Genomic DNA, 14,814 nt, shown 5'->3' with positions numbered 1-14,814 from the left:
TAGGATATTTAAAACTATCTTATTTTGTTAGAAATAATATATACCAAAAATTCCAGTGAACAAGTACCACCGGCTACTATCTTAAGAGGAATACAGAATATTAAAATTAAAAAAAAAAAATCAACAGATATAAGTAGTTTCATATCCTGGGAAAATAAGATTAAGTGGTTATTTGAAGGGCTGAATTTGATAAGCATTAACACTGTGAGTCTTTCTGCCATAAAGCTAAGGAATAATATATAAAAGGAATAATATGTAATATTATATACTATAGCCCTAAGGGATAATATAGAAAATATTTTTTACTATTATTTCAATATAGCCTTATTGCTTCTAACCACCCATGACAGAAGAGAATGACAATTTATAACTTGCCAACATAAGTTATTAAAATTTTAGTGACTAATTTGTAATTTGAATAAAAATCAATAAAATATAAGATTAGCAGATAAAACTTCCTTCCTAAAAGGCAAGTAATATAAATTTTTAAAAACCAACTTTTATAATTAGTCATATTTTTAAAAGTACTCTGAGAACATTATACTTGATAATGACTAAGAATAATTCTTATAAAAAAATTCCCAATGTGGGAGTGTGTACAATTTTGTGTATGTAGAAGTTAATTTTTTTCTTGCTATTATCTACTATGCAGAATGAAGATAAAGCAGCAAAAAATTTCATTTCTAATTCAGCTAATAAAAAATGTGCCAGTTCCTTTAACATGGCTATAAATAATATTCCTGGCAAAGGTTAATTTAATGTGTTCATTTTCATTCTACCTCTAATCACTAGAGGACTACACAGTCCTGGTAATGAAATAGGACATACCCAAGAAAGTTAAAGGACAGAGTTAAAACCATTAACAAGACTGTGATGAAAGCTCATTATAACTACTTGTGTAATACTTAGCCTATGGTTAACAGGCAGGTTCATTCTCCTCCATTACTTGTTGTACAGTATTTATAAGCCAAATGGGAGTTAAAATTAGGCCGTTATACAATATAAATGGGATTGATACACAGAGGATGGCAAGTCTGACAAACTAAAAAGGAAATTTTTCATTCAAAATATTAAACAGTATTTCACATCAAGCTGAGAAATTCATTAATACATATTATCACATTTAACAGTAGATCATAACTCACGTTTCATAACAATAAACAATTGAAAATGAAGGTAAATTATTTTTGACAAGTAATAATCTAGTTCTTGTCTTCAAGATAACTTTTTAGACATCGATGACACTCAAATTTTAATGTAAATACCATGAAAACATTCACTAAATATAAATTACTACCATGAGTAATAATAAAGAAGTTTTATAGGAATACAATACCTTGGTTAGTGCAGCAGTATGATCTTCTCCACAACAAATATAAACTATTTTCTGAGTTCTTAGTGACTTTAGTAAATTAGGAACATACCTATCTGAAAATTCCAACAAGAGACGTTAACAGTATTTTTTAAGTTAAAACTCTTCTAAAATGTGTTTCCTCTATAGCTTCCCATGCTCAGTAGACAGTGATACATAATTTTAACTGTGATTCAATGATTTAGTACTACAAGCCTACTTAATTGGGTTCCCAGGTCTTTCTATTCATGCTACTATAAGAAAGGAGGGTTTTAAAAAGTAATTTAAGTGTTAAACTCCCTTAACGCCAATCTTTACAGAACTAGAAATCAAGGAATTTCAAAGCTATTTGCTTCTAATATCATTCTTTATATTCACCTCATGATAATTAAGCTCACAGGATTCTATTTAAATACTTGAAAATTATACTTTCTATTTTGTAGCAGAAAAGAAGTATGTCCTAATCTGACATTTTTCTTATGCAGAACAAAATATTTTAAAATTCTGAGTATTATTTGTTTATCATTACCAGTTGTTACTAGACCAACAACTCATTTTGTCTACTTAAGTCATGACAATTATGTTGAATTTTATGAAATTAGTTCCTGTATTTCAGATACTGTCATCTGAATTAATGTAGTTATGAAAAATCAGTTCCAAGATCCTGACTTGTTTCAAGTAATTATAATTCTTAAAATTCAAATTGTTTATTTTCAACTCTAGAATCAATGTTAAAAGTGAAGCTTCAAAATAAAGTTTTAATGACTCAGATTATTTTAATAGTTCCTTGAAAAACTCAAATACATTAACACTTCACGTTACTTTCCACAATAATTTTACAACCTCTTTCCACCAATGGTGGCCAATAATGTGATCACCAATTGAAGTAATGTTTTTCACAACTTTCTTTTAATGAACATCTAACAATAAAAATTTTTCCAGATATACTTTCTAGAGTTTATTTTGTGATAAAATGGTATTCATTGGCACTCCCACCATCCCTTCAAAATATTATTAAATGGAATTTTTTAAATAAACTTCTCATCCCCTTCTCCATATCGGGGAAGACTTGAGTACATTTCTTTCTGACATTAAGAATCACTGACCCATCTCAAAAGATCATTTCTTTTAATGTACATTTATCAATAAATAATGAGAACCTACCATTTTCATCATTAAGACCTAGTTGACCAAATTTGTTGCGTCCCCAACCAAAAATAGCTCCAGAAAGGGTGAGTACAAAACTATGGGCTCCTCCTGCTGCAACTTGCATGAAAGGGATTCCAAGCAAAGACTTAATCAGCTGTGGTGAAGCTTGCTTTTTACAGTCGATGCCTAAACCCAACTGGCCATATTTATTTTGTCCCCAACAGAAGACTTCACTTGCTGTAAAACAGAAATTATAAAATCAACTATTTTCCTCACACACCCAAAAATTTCATTTGAAGATCATCAGTTACTTTGGGACATTCTTTTTTCTCATCAAACGGAAGTACACATTCACCTTTATTAAGTTGATTTCTTATCTGGAAACATAATAGAAGAACATTCGAAGAAACATCAAGAACAACATTCTGTATTAGTACACTTTAAGTCTGGCTCACTTTACTAATGAATGGGTAAGGCACATAACTCATTTCCTTATGTTTCTTAAGACAGAACTATTCTTCAAGTCTCACTTTTATTCTGTGATTTATCTCAAAAGGCACTCAACCAGGTTCAAGACCTCAGTTATTATATACTGATCACATTCAAAATTTTATCACTAGAACAGACCTCTCTTATTAGCAATAATCCCACGTATCTAATTGTTTACCTGACCTCTACACTTGGATATTACAAAGGCACCTCCAGCTCAGTGTGTTCCAATTTATGACCCCCCACTTTACCTCCCATATCTGGACCTATGCTCAATGTTCTCCATCTCAATAAATGATTCTATAACTGATTCAGTAGCACGAGCCATAAACATAAAGAAACATGCTTAAAGAAGACATACTCTTCTCTCTTACCTTATACACAGACTGGTATCACTCTATTATATATCAATACATAATATACAATTTTCCTTCTAAAGAAAAATATGGCAAATAGATCCACTTTTCATCATCTCTGCTTGTCACTTTTGCTCCCTCAACTATCACCATGTCTTGCAACTTTAGACATCTTTTTATTTTATTAAACCACACTAATAACTGACACACTAATAACTGTTTTTAAAATTCATACTATAAAATAGTACACACTTAAAAATAAGTTTCCCTCTAAAATTAGAAGTTGGGTCCTCTCCCAAGAGACAACCACTCTTACCAATTACTGGTATGTACTTCCAAAAATATTTTATGCCTATACTAGCACACATCTGTATATATAGAGATGTATTATTAAAATGTAGATTTGATAATGTGGCTCACCTGAAAAAAAGATATCAGAGCCTTCCCACTGACATTGGGATAAGCACTTTGAACAAAGCCTGTTAACATTCTACATAATCTATGTTTCCAAGCTCATTTCATACCCGTCTCTTCCCTTACTCTAGTGATACTTGTCCTCCTTTACATTCTCCAATGTCCATTTCTCACACACTTGCAGTTCCCTTTGTGTGGACTTTCCCCCCATCTTTGTCTAGTTCATTTCTACTCTTTCCCAGCAGCAAGCTTTCCCTGGTGGTCTAGTTTAAGTCCAGTCCCCCTGTTATTTATTCCAAATATCCTAATTTTTTCTTTACAGTCCTTTCTCATAGTATGTAATTATATTGTTATTTGTATGAATATGACTATAACATAAGGGCTAGCAGCACACTGCTTACCACTGTATATTATGTGAAACATAATATACAGTGGTAAGCAAACAAACAAGGCAAAAAAATCCCTGTTAAGTCCAGACAGAAAATTGCCCTCCTCATCAGTAAAACGTCTGTGTTTAATCTGATCTTGGATCTACCTACCAAATATCAAAAGAAGAGGTGACAAAGTAACAACAAAGAACACAGGGATGCCAGCCTCCCCAATGCCTACAGAAATTCAAATGCCTTAATAAGGCATTTAAGGCCTTTGTAACATATTACCTCAACTGAAGTATCACTATGTCTCCCACGCTCACAATATCTACATAAAACTATATGCTAACATTCAAATAGACAAAATACTTTCCTAATTCTACGACTTTACTAGTACTATCACATTAGCCAATCTTCAACACTTCCTCTAGCTATTTCTCAACATTTCTCTAACTCTGAATATACTTTATTCATCTTTTAAAACTGCATCAAATACCAAGTCCCTCTTTATTATTAATAATTTTATTGATTTGAACTAATTACACTTTTTTCTTCATTCACATAGCACTTCACTTTGACCTTGACCAAAATAGTATTTTTGTCTCAAACCAGTTATTTGTGTATCTGCCCCCTCCCCTAGATGGTATAGGCCCTAAAATTATTCTATCATCTTACCTGTATTTCCCTACAGCTAGACCCTAGTGCTGTATTCACAGTAGGCCTAGACATTTAATGAATTAAATAATAGTAATAATGAAACCACTGGAGCTTATTTTTTATTTATTTATTTATTTTTTAAAGATTTTATTTATTTGACACAGAGAGAGAGATCACAAGTAGGCAGAGCAGCAGGTAGAGGGAGAGGGAGAAGTAGGCTCCCTGCTGAGCAGAGAGCCCGATTCGGGGCTTGATCCCAGGACCCCGAGACCATGACTGAGCCGAAGGCAGACACTTACCCGGCTGAGCCACCCAGGTGCCCCTGGAGCTTATTTTTTATTATTATTAAGATTTTATTTATTTATTTGATAAAGACAGCAAGAGAGGGAACACAAGCAGAGAGAGTGGGAGAGGGAGAAGCAGGCTTCCCACTAAGCAGGGAAGCCCAAGTCGGGGCTCCATCCCAGGACTCTGGGATCATGACCTGAGCTGAAGGCAGACGATTAACAACTGACCCACCCAGGCACTCCTGGAGCTTATTTTTTGTATGGTAAAAACCAACATAATAACCCATGCTACAATCCTCAGCAGGCAGGTGAAGAAGCTGAGTAAGAAACAAAAGCAGGCGCCTGGATGGCTCAGTGGGTTAAAACCTCTACCTTTGGCTTGGGTCATGATCCCGGGATTCTGGGATCGAGCCCCACATCGGGCTCTCTGCTCCACGGAGAGCCTGCTTCCTCGTCTCTCTCTCTCTGCCTGCCTCTCTGCCTACTTGTGATCTCTCTCTCTCTCTGTCAAATAAATAAATAAAATCTTAAAAAAAGAAAAAAAAAAAGAAACAAAAGCAAACAGGGGCACCTGGGTGGCTCAGATGGTTAAGTGTCTGCCTTCTACTCAAGTCATGATCTCCAGGTTCTGGAATCGAGCCCCATATAGGGCTCTCAGTTCAGCAGGGAGTCTGCTTCTCCTTCTCCCCTGCTTGTGCTCTCTGTCCCTCTGGCTCTCTCAAATGAATAAATAAAAATCTTAAAAAAAAACAAACCCAGCAAACAAAACTAGTAGGATGCTTAGATTTGTTTTTATTCATAAAAAGTCTGAGATCAAATGAGATAGGACAAGTTGTAACTTTCCCCCTATAGAACAATTACACACAAAAATCAATTCCACCTCTATATACTAGCAATAACTTCGAAATGATTCAATAATAAAAACATCATTTCATATCTAGGGGAAAATCTAATAAAAGATGTGTAAGACCTCTCCACAGAAAACAACAAAGTACTATTGAGAAAAATTAAATGGAGATTAAAATAGATAGAATATGTTCAAGAACTGAAAGAATCAATACTGTAAAGATTTTCCTAAAATTGATTTATAGAAACAATGTAATCCCAATCAAAATCCCAGTAGTCTGTGGGTCTGTGAAGACTGACAAGCTAATTCTAAAATGTATTTGGATATGAAAAGGATCAAAAAGAACCAGGACAATCTTGAATTTCAAGAACAAAGTTCAAGGACTTTCTGTTCAAGTATCCAGTAATAAAACTGAAAAGGGTAAGAAAATAAAAATAATGCTTACCTTTAGAAAGTGCAAGTGAATGATAGTAACCGCAAGCAACCTGTACTACCTGGATATCTGACAAACTTTTAATATTTCTAGAAAATAAGAAAAGAAATCAAAATCAGTTAATTCCATTTAATAAACGGATCCTGAATATTTATTAATGCCATTTACTGACTACCTATTATGTGCAAATAGTTTCCTACTGACCTAGCAGTACATGCTTTTTTATATAAGCCCATTTTACCCAACTATTTATGCTAACATCAGTAAACAAAATTGAATGTGAAAAAATTAAGAGGTGTAATGAGAAAGTACTTTGAAAAAAGATTTAAGCACACTATGTTCACACCTCAAGTATTCCTCACAGTGCTTTTATAATTCAGATATTTCCTTTTATCAAAAGAAATCTTTGGCTCAAAGTGTGAAACCTGGCAATATATTTGTAAAACAAATGCACATGATCTAATTTGTCTAAAATTGGCGTTTGGCCTAGTTTAATACATGTTCTCTATCCGGTTCCTTAAGAACCAATAGGGATTCTTATCACGTGGTGCTACCAATTCACATTATGAAACCTATTCCTTCTGAGCTCTCTTTTTCCTTTACATCTAAATCAGTGATATTAAACTTAATTCTTCGCTAGAGAAATTTAATCAATTCATATGTATTATGATCACTGATATAGTCAGTCATATTTCTGCCACCTTGCATTTTTTTCCTTATATTTTTATAGTTTCTTCCCCCCTTTCTGATTTTTCCTTAACTGTAATACAATTCTGAAAGCTAATTTTTAAAACATTACAAAAATCAAGTATCTTTCTGCATCAATCATCCCAGGTGTTTCTTATGCAGTTCCCCTTCTCCTGGTCATTTTGTTTTTCCTGAATGAGTGTTTTCAAGGTAAGAAGGGGGGAGGAAACATATGTTTCTTATTTCCCTTTACCTGATACTGCCACCTGACCTGATTCTGCCATATGAGAGTCCGGAGCAAGTTCTGACCAGAGTGTCGATACCCATGATTTTCGGGAGGCAGCTTCAGCAAATCAAATTTTGAGTAGGAGAAAGGAGAGTTACTCTAATTCCATACTGTCGTATTAAAAATAATTTTATTTAGTGGATTTATGTTCTTAACTACAAAACCTGAGAGTTGCACTGCTATAATTTCGTAGAATCCAACAAGTTAACAGGATCCAATGCACCTTCAGATTTTCAAATGTAGCAAAATGCCATTTTTTCTGTAATTAGCAAAATCAAACTCTAGCAATGCAAAAGCGGGAATAAAAAAATACATGGATATGTGCAACTGTGCTGAAGTTACTGAACATTCACTGTTACTGTTTATGCGTATTAGGCACATGACACACTGACCACTGAATTATGTTAAATATTTTTTTAACTATATTAACTATTTTTAAAAACTTGTTCCAGGTATCAAGTCCAAATAAGACATTTCAAATACTAAACTCTCATAGCACCTCACATTTTTTCCTTCATAGAATTTATCACTGTTAACTACTAGTGTACTCTGCTCAACCATAAGCTCTATAAATGCAGACTATGTGTCTTACATTCATAGGCTCCCCAGCACTTACCACAGTGCCTGGTAAAAAAATATGTAATGAATACACTGTTAAAGGATGAGTTTATCAAGTCTTTAAAGCTTTAATATTAAACTGTTCATAAAATCTGTCTCTAAAACTTCTAAATTTGCATAGCAATTTATACTTGGTGACTTCCACATTTCCAAAATTATCATAAGGCTTGGAATACAACATAAATACTAATTTCTTTAGCCATGTCTGCTATAGTGACAAGGAAATGTATTCTTCTATGGCATTACTGTTTTAAAAAAATCTCCTTTCATCTCCATGTAAATTAATATACAGAAGGTTTGGGGAGATGAAGGAGGATATGTTTTTCTTTTTTCCTTTTTTTTTTTTTTTTAGCTTTCAGGAATAAAAAAAAGAAAAATACTGAATGGTAATAAGTTACCATATTAGTTCCCCATGTTCCATTTTTCTTAAAGGACAACAAACTAGAAAATTCTTAATGAAATAAAATTTTTTTAATTAATCAAAAGTAATTCTCTTTAAGTAAAAAAGCTAATGTAAGTATTTGTATTTAATTATTCTCTAATTTTTTAAATGATTCAAATGCAGTCAAGAAGTAAAAATAAGCCAGAATAAATTTTGTAAGTAAAAATATATACTTATGCATATACACAACATGAGGATTCCTAATTAATCAAAACTATGAAGAGAAAATCAATATTCAGACATCTAGGGTCAACATTTTCTAACTGCTTATAAATTTGAAACAACTCGCTAAAGTTTAAAGTATGTCAAACATTTTAAATGGCTATGACATCACTAAATGAGTCACTATAAAGAACTGAATCATTTCTTTACTGTATTTTCAAAGATGTTTGAAATTTGTAAGAAAACAGTATTAATAAACTTGGTAATAGACTTGTACTCCCCTCTGCTGGGAAGTCTGCCAAAATATATTAATTGTTGAATATGTGTGCTAATGTACTGTTATACTTTACAATTTAATGTACAGGGGCATTAAAGGCATAAACTAGGCACTTCCAGTTGTTTGTGAAGGTAAAATTCCAACTGCTAACAAAGACTAGTAAAAAGTTTACATTACATAATAAAAAATTTCAGAACTAAAACATTAAATATTTTGCCAAATTCAAACTCAACAAGGCATTTACATTAAGTACAGCTTTTTGTATGTCAATTATACCTCAATAAAGTGGTTTTAAAAATATATTTTACCAATTAAACATAATTAACAATTTTCTATTTCCCAGTGAAGCCACAACTTCCTTAGTGATCTAAAAAAGTCTTAGCACCAACTCTTCTTTTAATTTTCAAAGATTTACACTAACAATCTAGTCACTACCATAAGAAATACATTTTCTTTTTAATCTAAAATTTTAATATATGTTCAAAATTGAGGAAGTCAAGAAAATAAATTCTACTTTGACCAAGCTGACAAGTCAAACATAATTAGTTTCTATAATCGAAAAATAGCTATTCTCACAAGGATAATGTTATACCACCCTCTCATAGTTTTTATTGCACAGGTACAAGAAACAGAATTTAAAAAAAAAAACAACTACAATTTTATTACCAATAACTGGTTTTCTACAGTTTGCATGGGAAAGTATGTATTTCCACTTATATCAAACTAAAAGGTAGTAAAATTAGCTTTAACTTTTTTTTTAAATAAAGGTGTAACATATATCCTACATAAAAAGAAATAACTAGGCAGAAATGGAGGTCTACAGGCAAACCATAGGAACAAGTTTATATATATGGAAGAAGTTGAGGGTTGCTGGAGGGGAATTGGGGGTGGGGGGAGATAGGGTATCAGGGTGATGGGCATTAAAGGAGGGCACTTGATGTAATAAGCACTGGGTATTATATGCAACTGATGAATCACTAAATTCTACCCCTGAAACTAATACTACACTATATGTGAACTTGAATTTAGTTTTAAAACAAAAAAGAAAGAAATGCAGTATGTCTACAGAGACTAGCATTATTGAATAATCTGTCTTTCCCCAGGGAGTAGTGATTTCAAAAAAAAAAATAAAATTAGAAACTGGAAAAGATTAACAAAGTAGTAACAGTTTCAAATATAACCTATTATTAATTTTACATTCTCCTCTCATTTTCAAGTGTTACTTAATTTCAATACCCTTATCTACTGGCATAAAAATGAATTTTGTTTTCAAGAAAGTACAGCCTAACGTGACTCTTCAGTTTTCTAATCATTCTTACAAAAATTATAAACACTATATATTTTTTAAAAGATTTATTTGAGAGAGAGAGACAGTGAGAGAGAGCTTGAGAGGGGAGAAGCAGACTCCCTGTGGAGCTGGAAGCCGGATGCAGGACTCAATCCCAGGACTCTGGGATCATGACCTGAGCCAAAGGCAGCTGCTTAACCGAAGGAGCCACTCAGGCGCCCATAAACACTAATTTTTTAAAAATCTATTTACATATAGTTGAGCTTCCTCCTGTCTTCTACATGGTTTATTCAAAATGAATGCAAAAATTTCAAAGCTGGCTCACATCTCTAAGCATATAGAAAAAGCTTTGCATCTAAAAATAGTTTGGGGGGCGCCTTTGCCTTTGGTCCTAGGATGGAGCCCAGCATTGGGCTCTCTGCTCAGCAGGAAGCCTGCTCCCCACACCCGCCTGCTTCTCTGCCTACTTGTGATCTCTCCCTCTGTCAAATAAATAAAATCTTAAAAAAAAAATAAAATAAAAATAAAAATAGTTTGGTACTACAATTTAAAAAGAAAAAATCACTGGCAGTGTTTCATAAAAATATATTTCTATGTCGTATATCAATTTGATTTCAAACACACTTGTTTATGATAAAATGGAACTGTTCTTAAGAGCTAAACTGTTTGTTTGGGGCGCCTGGGTGGCTCAGTGGGTTAAGCCTCTGCCTTCAGCTCAGGTCTGGGATCAAGCCCCGCATCTGGCTCTGTGCTCAGCAGGGAGCCTGCTTCCTCCTCTCTCTCTCTCTCTCTGCCTGCCTCTCTGACTACTTGTGATCTCTGTCAAATAAATAAATAAAATCTTAAAAAAAAAAAAAAGTTAAACTGTTTGGATATAAGTTGTGTTGGGATGTCATAATCTCATGTTTTGGATGTACTCAGTGGCTCAGCTGTTGTGGGGCTCTACTGGGTCTCACCAATAAAAACGCATGAAGAAAAACTCTAGCTAGAAGACATTCAGATTATGAATACTGAGAGTTTGTGAGGACTATCCCAGACTCTTAGGTCTTAGCTAATCTAAATAGCTCTCCAAAGACAGGGTAATCAGTGCCAGCCACAGTTGAGGAGACTTTAACCTTCAGGGGTAAAAACTGAGCAGCAATCCTAGGGAAAAGATCCTCTTGCCCATCAATACTTGCTAGATGAATCTTTCCTTAGCAACGTGCTCTAGAACAGGGGACTTTTACTTTCTGCTGGCAGGAAAAAATCAGTTCTCAGTTGGCTAAGCCATTTCTCCCTAGTATCAAGTCATATAAAGGTATACCTAAACTAAATTTGATTTTTATTACTATCACCTCTTGCTTGAAACAACAATATGATTTATCTATCACTCGTCTGAAGTATGTTATTTATCCCATATGTTACTGGCTTGTGAAATTCTTTCAGTAAACCTGTGTTAAATAGAGGTCAGGCAAAGACAAACTCAGTCTCTGAGCATGATTTGCCCCAAACAAAATATACTGAAATACTAAATTGCCCTTTAACACATGAATGTATCAGTAAAAACTATGTATATGTCATAGCAAATCAGATCAGTTCACTGAAAACTGAGTAGGTTGAACAGGAGAAATGCCTTAACACAGAGCTTAACAGTTAATACACATTTAGCAAATAAAAACCTTCCAAGTTTAAACAGGATGACTCAAATAAGATCTCTTTTCAGGTCCCCATCCAGGTTTACGAAACAGCAAAGTCACAAATGCATAATTTATTAAAGGGCACTGTTCAAATAAACTGTCATATAATAAAATTCTCTTATAGTTACCTTTCTTTCCATTTACTAAATATCTATGGGTTACTGACTGAAATCCCTTATACTAGAAGTATAAGGAGCAACAAAATGTCAGAAGTATAAGAGCAACAAAAATGTCAATATGATTTTAGGAAACCAATGGAATAAATATAAAAGAAATTGGAAAGCTTTGACATAAATCATGATTCTGGATTGGTGATTTAAAAATCTCACAGGAAGGTCCCTTTTCAATTGTAAAAACACAAAATTTTAAGAATTTTGTATTAAAAAATCCCATTCTACAACAGCTATTTGTGGGACAAAATAAAAGCAGTAGAAGATAAGACAAATGTGAGGTCACTATGTTTCTATGAATGCTTTGTATTATTACCAATAGCTATATGGTTGCAAATTACCATTTTCTGAAATAAATCAAAACTGAAAGGACTAAAGAATTCAATTTACTTAGCTTAAGGAAAAAATATTTTCTCCCAAGAACACCATCATTAAGAGATACTAAAAGCATAATGGGAATTGTGTTTGTTATTAAATTGTTACAAACAAAAAGAAATTAAGAAGAAATTTGGGGATTTCTGTGGAATTTAATTACAAGAGCAATCAAGGAAACATGTGAGTATGATATATCCAAAAGTCCAACTCACAATTTTTACTAAAACAAATATAAAATGTTAAAGACCAAAAAACCTTTTCATAAATTAAAACAAAGCAAATACTTAAACAAATACTTTTAAGTTCTCAATAAACATATACAAGGAAAGGTCATAGGCTTACTAAAGGAACTAGCTAGCTACCCTTCCTAGTTTAAAAAAACTCATTTCTAACAATAAGAGTTTCTGTTCTGAAATATTATTAGTTCCTGTGTTCCGTTTCCTTATCCTAGTAAGTTACATCCTATTTCTTAAACCAAAACAAACATTAATCAATGTTAAGTTAAAAACAAAATATCTAAATGTGTGTAAAAATAATGCTACCTAGATTTATATCTAAAATTAGTTTAATACCTTTGTTTCTCTGGAGAGTTTTCTTTTGTCCCTATAACTATTACTAGGAAGAAAGAACAAGAGTTTAAGGAAGCAAGAATTTGTATAATTTAAAAAACAAAGCGTGAGTTACTGTATTATTTATGTATTTAAAACAAATTGGATACTTTTCTTTAAATCTGTATATTTTTACCTAAACATGTTCACACTCTTCAAATTTTCAGCATTAAAACAATGGCTATGCCTTATGTATATCTCTAAGACTACACAACATTGACTAGGCATTTATTTAATTTTGAAATAATTCTATGATGAATTAGTGAGTAACAAATTAAATTGTGGCCACTGCTTTTTAAAAAATTGGAAAGTGACTGAATCTTTTTACATTAAGCATGTGGGACTTCTATATTCAATAAAAATAATACAAAACAAGATAGAGAAATATGCAACCAACCAATATTTAATAAATATTTTAACAGCTGGGGTACTCAAGATAGAACCAGTAGTTTAAATTAGCCTAAACTGCTTTAAAATTTTAGTAATGAAATAGTTATAGTAAAGTATATATTCCCCATCCCATTTCTTTACAAACATAAATAATTTAGGGGAAAATATGTAATACATAAAAAATAGCACTCAGCCCAAATTAAAGGCCAGAACCTACCTAGTAATTCCTTAAGAACTCAAAAGGGAGAAGTAATTAGATATCAACTCTTACTTGCCCACAGTAAGCAGAATAACTTAGATAACAAATTTATTAAAAAAGATTGTTAAAGACCTCTTTTTGGTCACCTTTGTTACCTGGGTACTCTGATACATTCCTCTGATCCTAGCAGGCCAAGCTGTCCATCAGAATCGAGACCCCACGCATACACCTGGCCCTTGTCATTTAGTGCTAATGTATGAGCTTCTCCACATGAAACAGCTACGATATTTTGGGCATCCAGGGCAACAACCTGCTCTACAGAAATCAAGAAGAGAGACATTATATTCTAGTTTTGAACTACCAATGAGAGTAAAAGTCTTCATCTTGTACAAAAAAAGAGCTTAAGAAAATGATAAAATACAGACTAAGTATAACAGTAGTTACTGTGAAAAATTTAACAAGTATGTGCCATATAAAATTCTCATTGTGGTAAATACGATATACAGTGACTCGAACATTTTGGGGAAGAAGTTAAAGGTTTATAAAGTTGCTCTCAGAAAGGCTCTTCATTCAAAGCCATAACCAGTAACAGAAGAATCCAGCTGAAAAGGGAATCATTTAAATATCCTGGGCCAAATTATTTAATAAGGAAATAACTGGCATACACTGCTATGGAGTGATTCTGAAATTAATCAAATAATCTGAATTAGCAACTTCTGATAAAAAGCAAATTCTTTACAGATCTCATAAATAAAGCATCTACTAGATATGCTGAGGGAACTGAAAGGCAATGTAACCATAACAAACAGGTTTTATTTTATGAACTGCCATTTTAACATGAAAGAAATAAAAACCCCATATGTAGTTAAAATATATTCAAGTTTTAAATCAGAAAATAATTTAAAATACTGGTCCTTTATAAGATTATCAGTAGCTACTGACAAACCAGAAAAGAAAGTGAAATTGTTTCCTTAGTCTCCTTAAGATGTGTAATGTCTATCTGTTTTTTAATACTGCTACTACTACGTTTAACATGTCATTTAAAATGAACCCTTTTTTTTTTTAGCCTAAGAAAACTATAATTTCTGTCTTCAATAAACTGAAAGCCTCACGCTAAAGAGTTGTTAAACTGAAATCAATCAGGATTTCTTCTGAAGCACACTTAAGCTCAATATAGAAATGCAGCTGTTCAGTAAAGAAACCAACTGCATCAGAAAAGTTTAAATCCCTATGGTTAGAGAAACTCCCATTCTATCTGGATTACTGCCCTGCCGTTTGGGGT

General features: G+C 32.8%; 1 protein-coding gene across 5 annotated transcripts in view; it reads right to left on the bottom strand.

Annotated features, from left to right (window-relative positions):
- HERC4 (HECT and RLD domain containing E3 ubiquitin protein ligase 4) overlaps positions 1-14,814 on the bottom strand; it is a 116,477-nt gene that overhangs the window by 75,234 nt on the left and 26,429 nt on the right. For all 5 annotated transcript variants that reach the window (XR_004380783.1, XM_032841960.1, XM_032841930.1 and 2 more), the window contains exons 3-6: positions 13,688-13,847; positions 6,367-6,443; positions 2,516-2,737; positions 1,337-1,428 (exon numbers count right to left, since the gene is read on the bottom strand). Coding sequence is in view for 4 of the 5 variants with exons in the window: in XM_032841960.1 (XP_032697851.1) it covers positions 1,337-1,428; positions 2,516-2,737; positions 6,367-6,443; positions 13,688-13,847 (551 nt within the window). In the remaining variant the exon portion in view is untranslated. The remainder of the gene's footprint in view (positions 1-1,336; positions 1,429-2,515; positions 2,738-6,366; positions 6,444-13,687; positions 13,848-14,814) is intronic.

This window comes from Lontra canadensis, unplaced genomic scaffold (assembly GCF_010015895.1).
Source record: "Lontra canadensis isolate GAN:19392208 unplaced genomic scaffold, GSC_riverotter_1.0 scaffold3, whole genome shotgun sequence".
Classification (NCBI taxonomy): Eukaryota; Metazoa; Chordata; class Mammalia; order Carnivora; family Mustelidae; genus Lontra; species Lontra canadensis.
This window is presented reverse-complemented; position numbering and strand designations above follow the sequence as displayed.